Here is a 12,652-nt window from a genome sequence, read left to right as displayed (position 1 = left end):
TAGGAGTAGAATTAGGCCATTCGGCCCATCAAGTCTACTCCACCATTCAATCATGGCTGATCTTTCTCTCCCTCCTAACCCCATTCTCATGCCTTCTCCCCATAACCTCTGACACCTATACTAATCAAGAATCTATCTCTGCCTTAAAAATATCCACTGACTTGGCTGCCACAGCCTTCTGTAGCAAAGAATTCCACAGATTCACCACCCTCTGACTAAAGAAATTTCTCCTAATTTCCTTCCTAAAGGAACGTCCTTTAATTCTGAGGCTATGACCTCTAGTCCAAGACTCCCCCACTAGTGGAAACATCCTCTCCATATCCACTTTATCCAAGCCTTTCACTATTCTGTATATTTCAATGAGTGAGTACAGGCCCAATGCCGACAAACGCTCATCATAGATTAACCTACTCATTCCTGGGATCATTCTTGTAAACCTCCTCTGGATCCTCTCCAGAGCCAGCACATCTTTCCTCAGATATGGTGCCCTAAATTGCTCACAATATTCCAAATGCGGCCTTCAGCACCTTATAGAGCCTCAACATTACATCCCTGTTTGTGTATACGAGCCCTCTTGAAATAAATGCTAACATTGAGTTTGCTTTCTTTACTACTGATTTATTAGTATCGGAAACAATCGGTAACATTGTAAATGTTTCCATTCGCCTGCAAGCTCCATCAGAAAGGAGCTGCCAATGCGTTCACAGGTGTCGATCATGGGATGAATACAGATGTAGCTTTTCAGATATTCAGATAAATACCTAAGTGTGTGGATTAATCACAAACACTGACCTTGTCTCATTACTATCGGTATCACAGACACAGCCCTCCACACTACACTGCATGACAAAAATCACCATCGAATACAACCCATTATATTAAGGTGAAATAATTGGCAGAGATTTGTCACTAGTGAGTAGGATAAAACTAGTGTACTAGTGATCACTAGTTGGCGCGGATTCTGTCGGCTGAAGGGCCTGTTTCCATGCTGTATCTCTGAACTAAACTAAACATTGTGGGTGAGGCAAAATCAGTGAAAGAGGTCGGTGTGAGGAATACAGGCAAACCCTCTACTCTAAAGTACAAAGACTCAGACACTCACCGTACTTTTAAAGTGCATCATGGATTCACTCCCCACAGAATGGGCTTGTATTCCTGAGAGTAGCCAGAAGGTAACATACTGGACTAAAGTTGCTCAGGAACAAAATGTTAGAAATTTGCATTCCAGCATATGTTTTCCTGGTGATCATATTTTTTGTGACAAGTCTAAGTACAGTAAAACTGCAAATATCTGGCACTCTAGGGACTTTGGCCTGACATCCTTGGGACTTGGGAGCAATATTTCAATTGGATATCCAGTATCCAATTTCCTGCATAATTGGATATAACTCCTATTAAAACCCCAAGTGACTTTTATTTCACTTTTTATCTCATGTTACACAGCAGTGTAATACATTTTCTAGTGAAGCCGGTGAGTTTAAAGGAAGCAGGAAATTTACAAACACACAACGCTGGGTCCAGCCACAACCTACCCAGATTCTTGATCCATGGTGTTCTAACACTAACCCTAACTAAACACATAACCCACAGTCTAGAACCCACCCTCACCCCTGGCTGATATTCCAGACTAATTACTAAAACATGCCAGACCGTCAGGATTTCTGAACAATCACATCTAGATTTTTGGTGTTTTACTGTAAGTCTTATGTAACATTTGTCTTTCCATGTAAGTCATATATCATTTCCGCAAGTTGTCTGCTCATTCCCACTAACTGTAATAATTGTGTAACTTCTAAAATAACTAATTGTAAACTCCTTTTGGAAGAAGTAACCTGTCAATTGCAATAGTCCAATGAAATTATAACACACCAAGGGTCACCCTTCACATACTGTTACCGTGCAAGTCAACCACTATGCGTGTGTGTGGCTGATGAAATGCATGAAGGCAATTTGGCAATTTGTCATGTTGTCAGGGAGCAAAGCTGCCAATCCACCAGATATTTCTCTCGCTATCTCTCTATCATACACGTGCACACACACCCGGTGTAATTTCTGAGTCTTTCCTTTGCTATGTAATTTGCTCTTTTTTCATGCTGTCAGTTCAATCTTTCCTTTTCACAGGCTATCTCACATTATATGTTATGTCTGTCTCTTCCACTGCATGCCTTTATTTCTCCCTTTCTCTCTCTTCCTCCCTTTTATTCATCTTCCCTTTCTCTCTGGTGTGTTATAATATTTTATGTAACCCCAAATTACAAGGATAATGAGATTTTGTGTTCCAGTTCTGTTTGGTCATAGGGAAATTGCATGCTAAACAAAATGGAAGATTAGACTGTTTGCATGCAGCCCGAGGTTCCAGCACTCATACTGACGTTGAACTAAACCTGGGCTCACCCTTGCTGTGCATTGTGGTATGTGAATAACTCATTTAACTTTTTACACTAACTTCAGCATTCTTCATTCTCTTTTATCCTATGTTTTTCTTTTAAATGAATGAATTTTGCCCTTGCTTGTTCATAAAGATTTCTTTTTCCCTTTGCAGATTTTAGGGTGAATACATTTGTAGATGAAAAGGAAGCATTATTAGAACAGGTAAGGACCACTGGGGTAGAGAGAATAGGTGAGGCAAGAGGAGGAAAGCAATTTGGGGTGTCAACAAGTTGCAGGGGTGGGCTGAGAAGGAGCAAGAGGATGGGAATGGGAGGGAACAGGTAGGAAAATGGAACAAATTAAAGAAGGGGGGTTCGGGATCAAGGGCTGAGAAAGGGGATGAGGAACTGTTTGGAGTATAGGAGGGCAGTACGAAAATAAAAGGGCGGGGGGAAACAGGGAGATAACAACGAGGGAAGTGGGGAATAAGAGGAAATAGGAAGCTTTATCAAGGTTCCAGGATCCGCATCCTTTCTTGTCTCTCATCCCTTATTAGTTGTTTCTTTTCTACAAACTGAAGCCCTGTTAAGTCAGATGCTAACCTTGCATCTCTGGACTGTGGTTTCAAATCAGATTAGTTATTCATGTATTTAAAATATTTTGTGTTCATACTTAACTTGTGCAAAATTATTTCTGATTTTGAATTTCATTTGCATAAGATTAAAAAATTGAAGGCACAACTGGATGAGAAAACAATGATTGGAATGACAGAAAAGGCAGCAAACAGTGATACAATCTTGGAAAATGGGATGGAAGTGCAAGTGATTGATGTGCAAAGTAAGTCTCAAATTCCTGTCTTCTGCTTAATGTACATCTTTGCTTACAGTGTGTAAGTATACTTCTTATTAGATAGTAGCTAAACACAGATCTCATGGACTCTAATGGATTCATGCTCAATTTGGCCTACTTTGAGAATGGCACCCTTGCTCACTGGATTTCCAACCTGATCAAATTGTCACTCATCCTGTTACGTTGAGCAGCATATATTTGAAAATGCATATATCTGTAATTAAAATTGCTCAATCACATGTTCCTGGCTCTCTCTTGCTACATAACATGGGAATAATGGCAGTGAGAAAGTGTAGCAATCATGTTGAAGGTTACTGCATTGTTACCCAGAATCAACATTCTACCAAATGCTAAGCATGCAGGGAAAGCAAGTAAGAATTTCATTGTTCTATCTGGGACATATGACGATAAAACACTCTTGACTCACCACATGCTTCACCACATCAAAACAGGTCAGCATTCCTGCCTGACATTCAATTTCCTGCTTATACTGGCTTGTAAACATTTGCAGATCTAAGAACATTTTGTAGATACAAGGAACTGCAGCTGCTGCTTTATTCCCACCTCTCTTCCAGCTTTCTCCCCCTCCCCCCTACATAAATCTGAAGAAGTTGCCTGTCCATATTCTCCAGAGATGCTGCCTGATCCGCTGAGTTACTCCACCACTCCGTGTCTATTTCAGGAAATTTTGTATTCGGCCTTTTTGTATCGGACAGGATTTAACGAGGTTATTCAGTAAAATGTGTTGGACCAATTGGGCTTGTATATCAATCAAATATAGTTTTGTTTCTAGATACAAAATACTGGAGTAATTCAGCGGGACTGGCAGCATCTCTGGAGAGAAGGAATGGTTAACGATGATAAAGGAACCAGGCCATTGTTAGCTGTTTGCTTGGTGCAAACAGGAACCTGGTGGGGGAGGAACGGAAATCTCGCTCTCAAGAGGTCGCAGGCGGCAGATGCTCCAACGAGGTTACGGCCCTTGAGAAACTGGCAGTGGGTCCCCACAGTCGGATTCGGGGTCAGTGCCACGGAGACGTCAGGAGAGGACCCGGCAGCGGTCGAGGGCGCATCCAAATGGTGACTATGGCAATTGAGGTTGGAGGGTAATGAGCGTGAACACAAAGGTTATAAATGCTGAAATCGGATAAGGAAGGTGACCACTCTACAGACCCCATCACTCTTTTTCACCACCGTCCCCATCCTAGTTCAATTTGTCGACCACCCACCCACTTCGCCCACCATATCCTCTCCATCTCCCTCCTTCTGGTTCCATTAGCCCATCCCTTAAATGGTTTCCATTATCACCTTCCTTCCTTATCCGATTTCAGCATTTATAGCCTTTGTGTTCACGCTCATCATCCTCCAACCTCAATTGCCATATTCACCATTTGGATGAGAATGTACGTGGCAGGATTAGCGAATTTGCAGATGATACAAAGGTGGGTGGTATTGCAGATAGTGAAGATGGTTATCAAAAATTACAGCAGGATGGGATGAGGAATGGTCTATGGAATTTAATTCAGAGAAATGTGAGGTGGTCCAGTTTGGAAAGTCTAACATGGGCATGACCTACACAGTGTTTGATAGGGCTCTGGGAGGTGTTGTAGAGCAGAGGGTTCTAGGAGTGCAAGTACATAGTTCCTTGAAGTTCCTTGACCTCGACCGCCGGCACCCGCCCTCGACCGCTGCTGGGTCCTCTCCTGACGCCTGCGCAGCGCTGACTCCAAATTCGACTGTGGGGACCCGCCACCGTTGGAGCATCTGCCGCCTGTGACCTCCTGAGAGCGAGAGGTCCATCCCACCCCCATCCAAGTCGCATCAGTTTCCCGTTTGCACCTAGCAAACAGTTAACAGTGGCCTGTTTTCTTTATCATCATTTTGCATATCTTTCATTCATTTGACTATATCTCTCTACATCACTGTCTATATCTCTCGTTTCCCTTTCCCCTAACAAGTCTGAAGAAGGGGTGATCAGACATCTGACCTCATCCTGATGTTTGACTCATTCTACGGTGTTACTGCTAAAAATATGTTATTGTCAAGTATTAATATTATCTAGAGGTCAGATGTCTGATCACTTGCAAATCTTTCACTGTCTCAAAATGAACCTGAGACTTCGCTTATCATAACAGGTGAATTTTCCTTTAAAGGAGATGCTAACAGACAAATCAGCGATTACAAGTTTAAACTCACAAAGACCGAACAGGAAATAACTGCACTGGAACAAAATGTAAGAATTTAATGGTGTTCCTGCATGAGAAAGCATAGGAGAAAAAAAGTTAGCCTTGTGAACTCAATTGTCGTTGATTCTCAACCAGCCATTAATCTCCTCCCGTACCCTGTGTACACATCCCAATATTGGGACTTTACTTCTTATCTCAGCCTACCTATTCAATCTCCCTCGTGTGCTTTTCAGATCATAGATGTTCTTCTAAACCAATTTAAATATTAAAATTGGTTAAAAAAAAGATGGTAAAATCCAGGACCCATTCTTTTAACCGAGATAGATCACTGGTGCAAAGATTCACTCTTTTGCAAAAATAATTGTGATTTGAGGTCAAGGAATTGTATTGAAAGTACACTTCTACCATCTTGATTCAGTTGGTACTTGCCTTATTTCTGCTTGGGACGTACCTCACTAGGGGTCTTGATTCCACACAATATACTTTTGAAGTGCCATATATTCAGTTTCTCATTCAAGTGGATGTTGAAAATTCATTAACATTGTTTATGACAAACAAGAAGTCCCCCCTTTACTTTTGACAAACATTCCAAGCTTAACTAACCACATGCATAATAATAAATTGATTGGCTATTATTTACTTATTAACAATATAAATACTGATTAAGTTACTAAACTTGGTAAATTAACTAATTGTGTGAAGCGGTGAGGTATGTTGTTTACCACTCTGTCGTTTATCAGTTATTGAATGCTACTCATATGTATCTTTTTGTCCGAGGTTAATGTGATGCTTTCCATCTACCCCTTAAGAAATTGCCTAATGTACTATTTTTTCTTGGGCGGGCTGGCGGGCTGCATGGTCGAATTGGGAACTATTTCAGATCATTCGACTTGAAAGCCAGGTGTTACGGTACAAGACAGCAGCGGAAAATGCAGAGAAAGTGGAAGATGAACTTAAAGCTGAGAAGCGGAAACTCCAAAGAGAGGTAAGATGAAGACTTGACAATTGTACAAGGAATCTCAGTGGTAGAATATAAATAGATGCAAAAACAAAAAGCTAATGTGCATTTAGAATTTTATATTGAAAAAAAACTCAATGTTATTTATTTAGGTGAGCTTGTGAGTGCTTTTATATTCACAACATGCCAGTCTCACTAGTTGACGCAATACCCCATGTAGTCTTCTGTGTGCAGCCAACCCTAAATTTGGTTTGAATTGCCTTTATTTGGAAATTGATCCTGTAAACAGTGGTGAAAATAATATTAATATTTGCTGTTAAACTATGAAGTTAAAAAAGGAAATTGTTGGTGAGATTAGATTATGGGAGATATTCAAGAATCTTATAATCCATTTCAGCATTGTATGACCAATGTGATCTCTGCTTGAATTTAATTATTGAATTGCTATAACTGAAAAGAAATCCATTCACCCTATCAAGACAGTTATATTTTTATGAGCATTCACGTTTGGCCTAAATCTGTGATTATTCCTCCATAGCCCTGCATTTTTTCCCCTTCCCGTGCTAAATAAAATTAATTTTTTAGAAATATAAAATACAGTTAAATGTTTTAAGGCATTGTATTACAGACCACAGCTTTCCAATATTTCCAACTTTCCCAAATTTGTTTTAAATTCTCCTGCCATTCCCCTTAAATCTACATTGTCGACTATATTTCACAAATGGGAGAATTTTCTGTTTATTTATCAAAATTCAACCTTTTTTGCTTCAAGGAGATCAACTATAGCTTCTCCAGTCTATTCATGTAATTGGAGTCCTTCATCTGAAAAAATGATTGCATTTCTTTCTGTAGTTTCTCTAGGGCATACCCCTATCTATAGAGGGTTTAACATAACTGGAAATAGTCGAAGCCACTACTGTTTTATTCAAGATAAATGTTTACTTTTCCACTGTGACAGTGATTTAATAATGTTTCCTTCCTTTAATAAATTGCAACTTGATGACGCAAATTTTATTCTGGAGAGGTCAGAAAATGCAAAAACTACAAATTTCCCAAAACAATGGGTTCTTTTTTTTCCACTTTAGTCTTTATTGCTTTTATGTATATACAAATCAAACACAAATATAACAACAAAACATACAACAATGCAGTGAAACGTACAACAGTGTAGCGGGGGGTTCTTTTACAGTTAATGGTGAAGTATACAGAACTATTTTCTTATTAAAACATTTTCCAATAACTTACATTATTGTCAATAAAATTATACAGTGTTGATGTCTTTATTTCTATACCTAATCCATTTTTCCCATTTTCTGTTAAACTCGTCTTCTTTCACTCTTGGAGAATATGTCATTTTCTCCATGACAAATATTTCCTGTACTATGTCTAACCATTGTCTAAGTCTGGGTGTGTCCGCTGCAAGCCAGTTTCTTGTAATGGCCTTTCTGCCAGCTGTGAGTAGGATTTTAACCAAGTAATGATCTTCCTTCAGCACCACTGCATTTATATTACCCAGATATAAAATGGAACACTTCTTGGAGACTATATATCCTAATACCTCCTTTAATTCTGAATTCACTCTGTCCCAAAATGATTCTATTTTTGGGCAACTCCAGAAGATATGTGCATGATTTGCGTCTGTTTGGCCACATTGCCTCCAGCATGTTTGCTGCCTTAGAATTTGCTTGCTTTTTATGTTAGGCGTAATAAAGAAACGAATCACATTTTTCCAATTAAATTCTCTCAATTTTTGTGAATTAGTGGATGTCTGTAGTGTTACACACATATGATGCAATTCTTCTTCTGAGATTGTGATGTTCAATTCCTTTACCCACTTAAACTTTACATAAAATGTAGTTTTAGCTTGACATTCCATTAAACTATGATAAAGTTTAGAAATAATCCTTTATGTTTTTTGATGATACGCATTAACTAGAAACTTCTATCACTGGATTCTTTTCTTCTAGTGCCTCCCTTTTTACTTTTTTATTATAATAATCTCTCAGTTGGAGGTATCTAAACAAGTCTTGGTTCCGAAATGCAAATCTCTCCTTCAAATCTTGAAAACTTCTTAGGTCTCCATTTTCAATAACAGTACAAAATGCAGTCATTCCTTTCTTCATCCACTCTTTAAATGTTGAGTCATACATCCCTGATTTAAATTCATTATCCAAAGCTATCCATCTTAAAACTTTTTGTTGTTTATTCAGTTTAAGTTGTCTGGTAAGAGTGAACCAGGTTTCTAAAGTAAATATCGTTATTGGATCGATTATACTCCTGATATGTACAGGAAGCGCTTTTTCTCCCAAGAGTGTTTGGATGTGGAAGTCAGGGATATATGTCTCAATCTCTTTCCACCTAGCTATATAGCTGTCCTCACACCAATTAATTAGTGGTCGAAGTTGGGCTGAATAGAAATATATCCTAAAATTTGGAAGTGCCATTCCACCTTTGTCCTTTGGCAACTGGAGTGTAGTGGATCGAATTCTGACCTTCTTTCCTCCCAAATAAATCTAGATATTAATTTATCCCATTCCGTGAATTGTTTTAATGGTATATCTATTGGCAGAGATTGAAACAAGTACAAAAGCCTTGGCAAAATATTCATTTTCACCACATTTATCTTACTACTAAAATCCATTGGGTAGGTGGACCATCTTTCTATATACTTTCTTATATTTTGGTTGATGTGATTATAATTGGCCCCATACAACATTGATATATTTTTTGTTATATGTACCCCTAGGTATTTGATTTTGAGTCCCATTTAAATAGGACAATTAAATAGGAGGGTTTGAGTTTTTGAAATATTCACTTTATATCCTGCATAAAAATTAAATTTCTCTATGACCCCCATCATCCTTGGAAATGAGGTGTTTACTTCCGTGAGATACATCATTACATAATCTGCAAAAAGGCCAATTTTATGTTCTCTGTCTCTTATAGTTACTCCCCTCAGTTCCCTATCTTGACGAATCGCTTGAGCCAATATATATAGCAAACATGGTAGGGCTAAGACAACATCCCTGTCTCGTTCCTCTTCCTAACACAAATCTCTGAGTTAAGGATCCATTCAATACAAACAATTGGTTCTGTATAATATGGTAGCCCAAATGAAAGGGCTGTATCTAATTAAGTAATAAAATCAGGGCTGCTATTGTGTTCCAAACTTCATTGTATGATCATTTCTGCTGGTGTAACTTGGATAGGTGCTCACGTATGGTGTAACTTTGAATCTCACGTATGAATCTGGGATGATCTTACGATTCTACTTTCTCTCAATAGGTCCGTTCGGCATTGGATAAAATTGAGGAGCTAGAAATGAGTAACACCCACCTATCAAAGAGGCTGGAGAAAATGAAAGCTAACCGGAGTGCCCTGCTATCACAGCAATGAGGCGCCTTCTGTCAAACGTGTGCCCAGCTGCTTGTTATAAAAATATGCTTTTTTTAAAAAAGATGTATTGAGACGCTTCACTGTTATGACACATTGCTGAGAAAAAAATTGCACATGTTTCTGACTTGCGACTTACTCTATTTTGTTTAGAAGGCTTCGCAGTCAACACTTATAGCAGAGACATGATGGGCTGAATAGCCTCATAATATGCTATATTGTTCTATGATTCCATCAGCAAGTAATAGGCGAGCTTTATGGGGATCTAGTTTTAAGCTATATGTTAACCCCAGCAGAGAAGAGTATAGTTAGAGCAGGATAATGTTACTGGATTAAAAATCATTGGACATGAGTTTATTTTACACTTCAATCAACTTAAAAGTCAGCTTCAAGTAACTGAACATTTTATTAAATGGTATCAAAAAAGTAACCACGGGGGTATCGAGTTGTTTTAAAAACACAACTGATTCAGATTTATATTTATAATTGTAAAATTGGCATTCTTACCTGTGTTAACCTATTTGTGACTTCAATATTACATCAACATGGTTGACTATTAACTGCCCCTTAATTGTCTGCCAGGTCAACGAGAGAAAAGCTTGCATTTCCAGAATCTGGGGGGAATAATTTATTTTAAATGTGATGGTGAGCCATTGCACTTTATTTTCTTGTTCAATGCTGGTATAAAGATCAATGTACCGGGAACAGAACAATTAAAATCTTACTTGGCCTGTAAAGCTAAGAATTTCATTGTTTCGTTACCGGTACATATGACAATTAAACACTCTTGACTTGTGATTTATTGGTTGCGACCAATAATTTGTCAAGTTGCCAATACAGTGACGAATGTGGCCAGTTGCACCATGTTCCCTTAAATCTTTAGTTTCATATTTTAAAATATTTTTACCACGCTTTGCTCATAGCCCTGGACTCGACCACTGGAGATTGCAGAATTAAAGAAAGGAAGGAAATATTGCAAGTGGTACATGGATTATAGCATACTCTTCAAAGAATAGTTGAATCAAATCATGAGAATAAATCTCTAGTCAGTCAGAAGAGAATTCTGGGCATCTCAGGCAAGTCAAACCAGCAGGACACTTAATATAGTGATAGTCTTGAAAATGACTTTAAATTATCACACTGAGGATTAAATTCAGTTAATGCTCCAGATTTAATCTTGTCGTCATCATTTAATTCTGCCAAATTGATTGCGTCTTGTAAAACAAAGGTTTTAACGGTTAATTGGACATACATGGAAATGGAGATATTCCAAACAATTACTGTTTTCTCTGATAACATGAAAATCAGTTGTCTGGAATGATGAAGAGATGAAAGAGGGTAGAGGTGAAAGAGGCCATTAAGAAACAGTATAGCTATTTACTATAGACAGATAGTTCTTGTGAAAGTTGCAATAGTCTGACCTCTGGTTGTCTTTTAGCAGGACATGTTTTGACATAGGCGATGGTGGTTTGACCACAATGCAGTTATCAATAGACAAAGGTGAGGTCAATAGAGGTCTAAGTTTTGTGGCTCAAGGAATAGTTATTTTTCTTTCCTGGAAGAATGTGGCTTTGTCCATCCCTTTCCTCACATTCCAGACAACTGATGTTTTTCATCCCTTTCCTCTACCTGAAGTATCAGATCCGGCTGCATTTGCAACGAACCATGCTTCTGTGTAAGAAGGAACTGCAGATGCTGGTTTAAACTGAAGAGGGACACAAAAGCTGGAGTAACTCAGCAGGACAGGCAGCATGCTTCTAACTGCTGAAGGAATGATTCATTTAAAAAAACAACTCAGTTGTGTTTGCCCACTTAATAAAAAAAAGAAACAAGCATCTCTTTCCCAAGATATATGACTGGGACATATTTAGATTTGAGGAATTAAGTGAATTTGGAAGTATTAAGTGATTTCATTTGGCACAGACAATAACAGAAGATGGCAATAATAGGATATTGTTAAATCAAGAACTGTTGAAACCAGTCCATTGTTTGATTTAAAGAGAAATGTACATACTGTAGTTTATAAAATTCTGTTTTCACATGTTGTACATGATGTTTTTTTTTGCTCTCCTGAACAGATACTACCTCAGGCAGCGAGCTGAGCTTTCTTTCCTGACCTTATTGAGGTCTCTTGTGCAGGAGCATTGGTTAAGAGAGTTTTCTGCTGGGGAATTTAAAATATTACATTGGATTCAGTTTGTTTTAGAATGGGAGATCAGCTGCAATTTCCAAGAAGCATTTACTGCAACACAAGTATTAATGCTGACACTACATTCTCAAACCAATAAAACATTTTACAAAGACCATCAGATTGTCGATTCTGTTATTTTTTTGTTAATATTTAATTTCTGATACAATACGGATGTACTATTTTATACAAATAGACCATCTTCCTTGTCCGTAGGAGACTTGAGTATGTAACTTGGTTATAACCTAGCAATTATAGGCCTGTTAGTTTAATGCTGATAAATGTGAGGTGCTACACCTTGGCAGGACAAATCAAAATAGGACGTACATGGTAAATGGTTGGGAATTGAAGAATACAGTTGAACAGAGGGATCTGGGAATAACCGTGCATAGTTCCTTGAAGGTGGAATCTCATATAGATAGGGTGGTAAAGAAAGCTTTTGGTATGCTAGCCTTTATAAATCAGAGCATTGAGTATAGAAGCTGGGATGTAATGTTAAAATTGTACAAGGCATTGGTGAGACCAAATCTGAAGTATGGTGTACAATTTTGGTCGCCCAATTATAGGAAGGATGTCAACAAAATAGAGAGAGTACAGAGGAGATTTACTAGAATGTTGCCTGGGTTTCAGCAACTAAGTTACAGAGAAAGGTTGAATAAGTTAGGTCATTATTCTCTGGAGCGCAGAAGGTTAAGGGGGAACTTGATA

The 12,652-nt window shown here is 38.3% G+C and overlaps 1 protein-coding gene across 3 annotated transcripts in view; it reads left to right on the top strand.

The window, feature by feature from the left end:
• Positions 1 to 12,062, top strand: part of lrrfip1 (LRR binding FLII interacting protein 1) — a 147,119-nt gene extending 135,057 nt beyond the window's left edge. For 2 of the 3 annotated variants that reach the window (XM_033024304.1, XM_033024306.1), the window contains 5 exons: positions 2,543 to 2,592; positions 3,090 to 3,207; positions 5,373 to 5,452; positions 6,286 to 6,390; positions 9,649 to 12,062. In XM_033024304.1, coding sequence (XP_032880195.1) covers positions 2,543 to 2,592; positions 3,090 to 3,207; positions 5,373 to 5,452; positions 6,286 to 6,390; positions 9,649 to 9,759 — 464 coding nt within the window. In that variant the 3' untranslated portion in view covers positions 9,760 to 12,062. Of the gene's footprint in view, positions 1 to 2,542; positions 2,593 to 3,089; positions 3,208 to 5,354; positions 5,453 to 6,285; positions 6,391 to 9,648 lie in introns of all 3 variants that reach the window. The other variant, XM_033024305.1, reaches the window with a different exon arrangement.
• Positions 12,063 to 12,652: the final 590 nt, after the last annotated feature.

Source organism: Amblyraja radiata, chromosome 7 (assembly GCF_010909765.2).
Source record: "Amblyraja radiata isolate CabotCenter1 chromosome 7, sAmbRad1.1.pri, whole genome shotgun sequence".
Classification (NCBI taxonomy): Eukaryota; Metazoa; Chordata; class Chondrichthyes; order Rajiformes; family Rajidae; genus Amblyraja; species Amblyraja radiata.
Note: the sequence above shows the minus strand (reverse complement) of the source record. Positions and strands in the feature narration are given on the sequence as shown.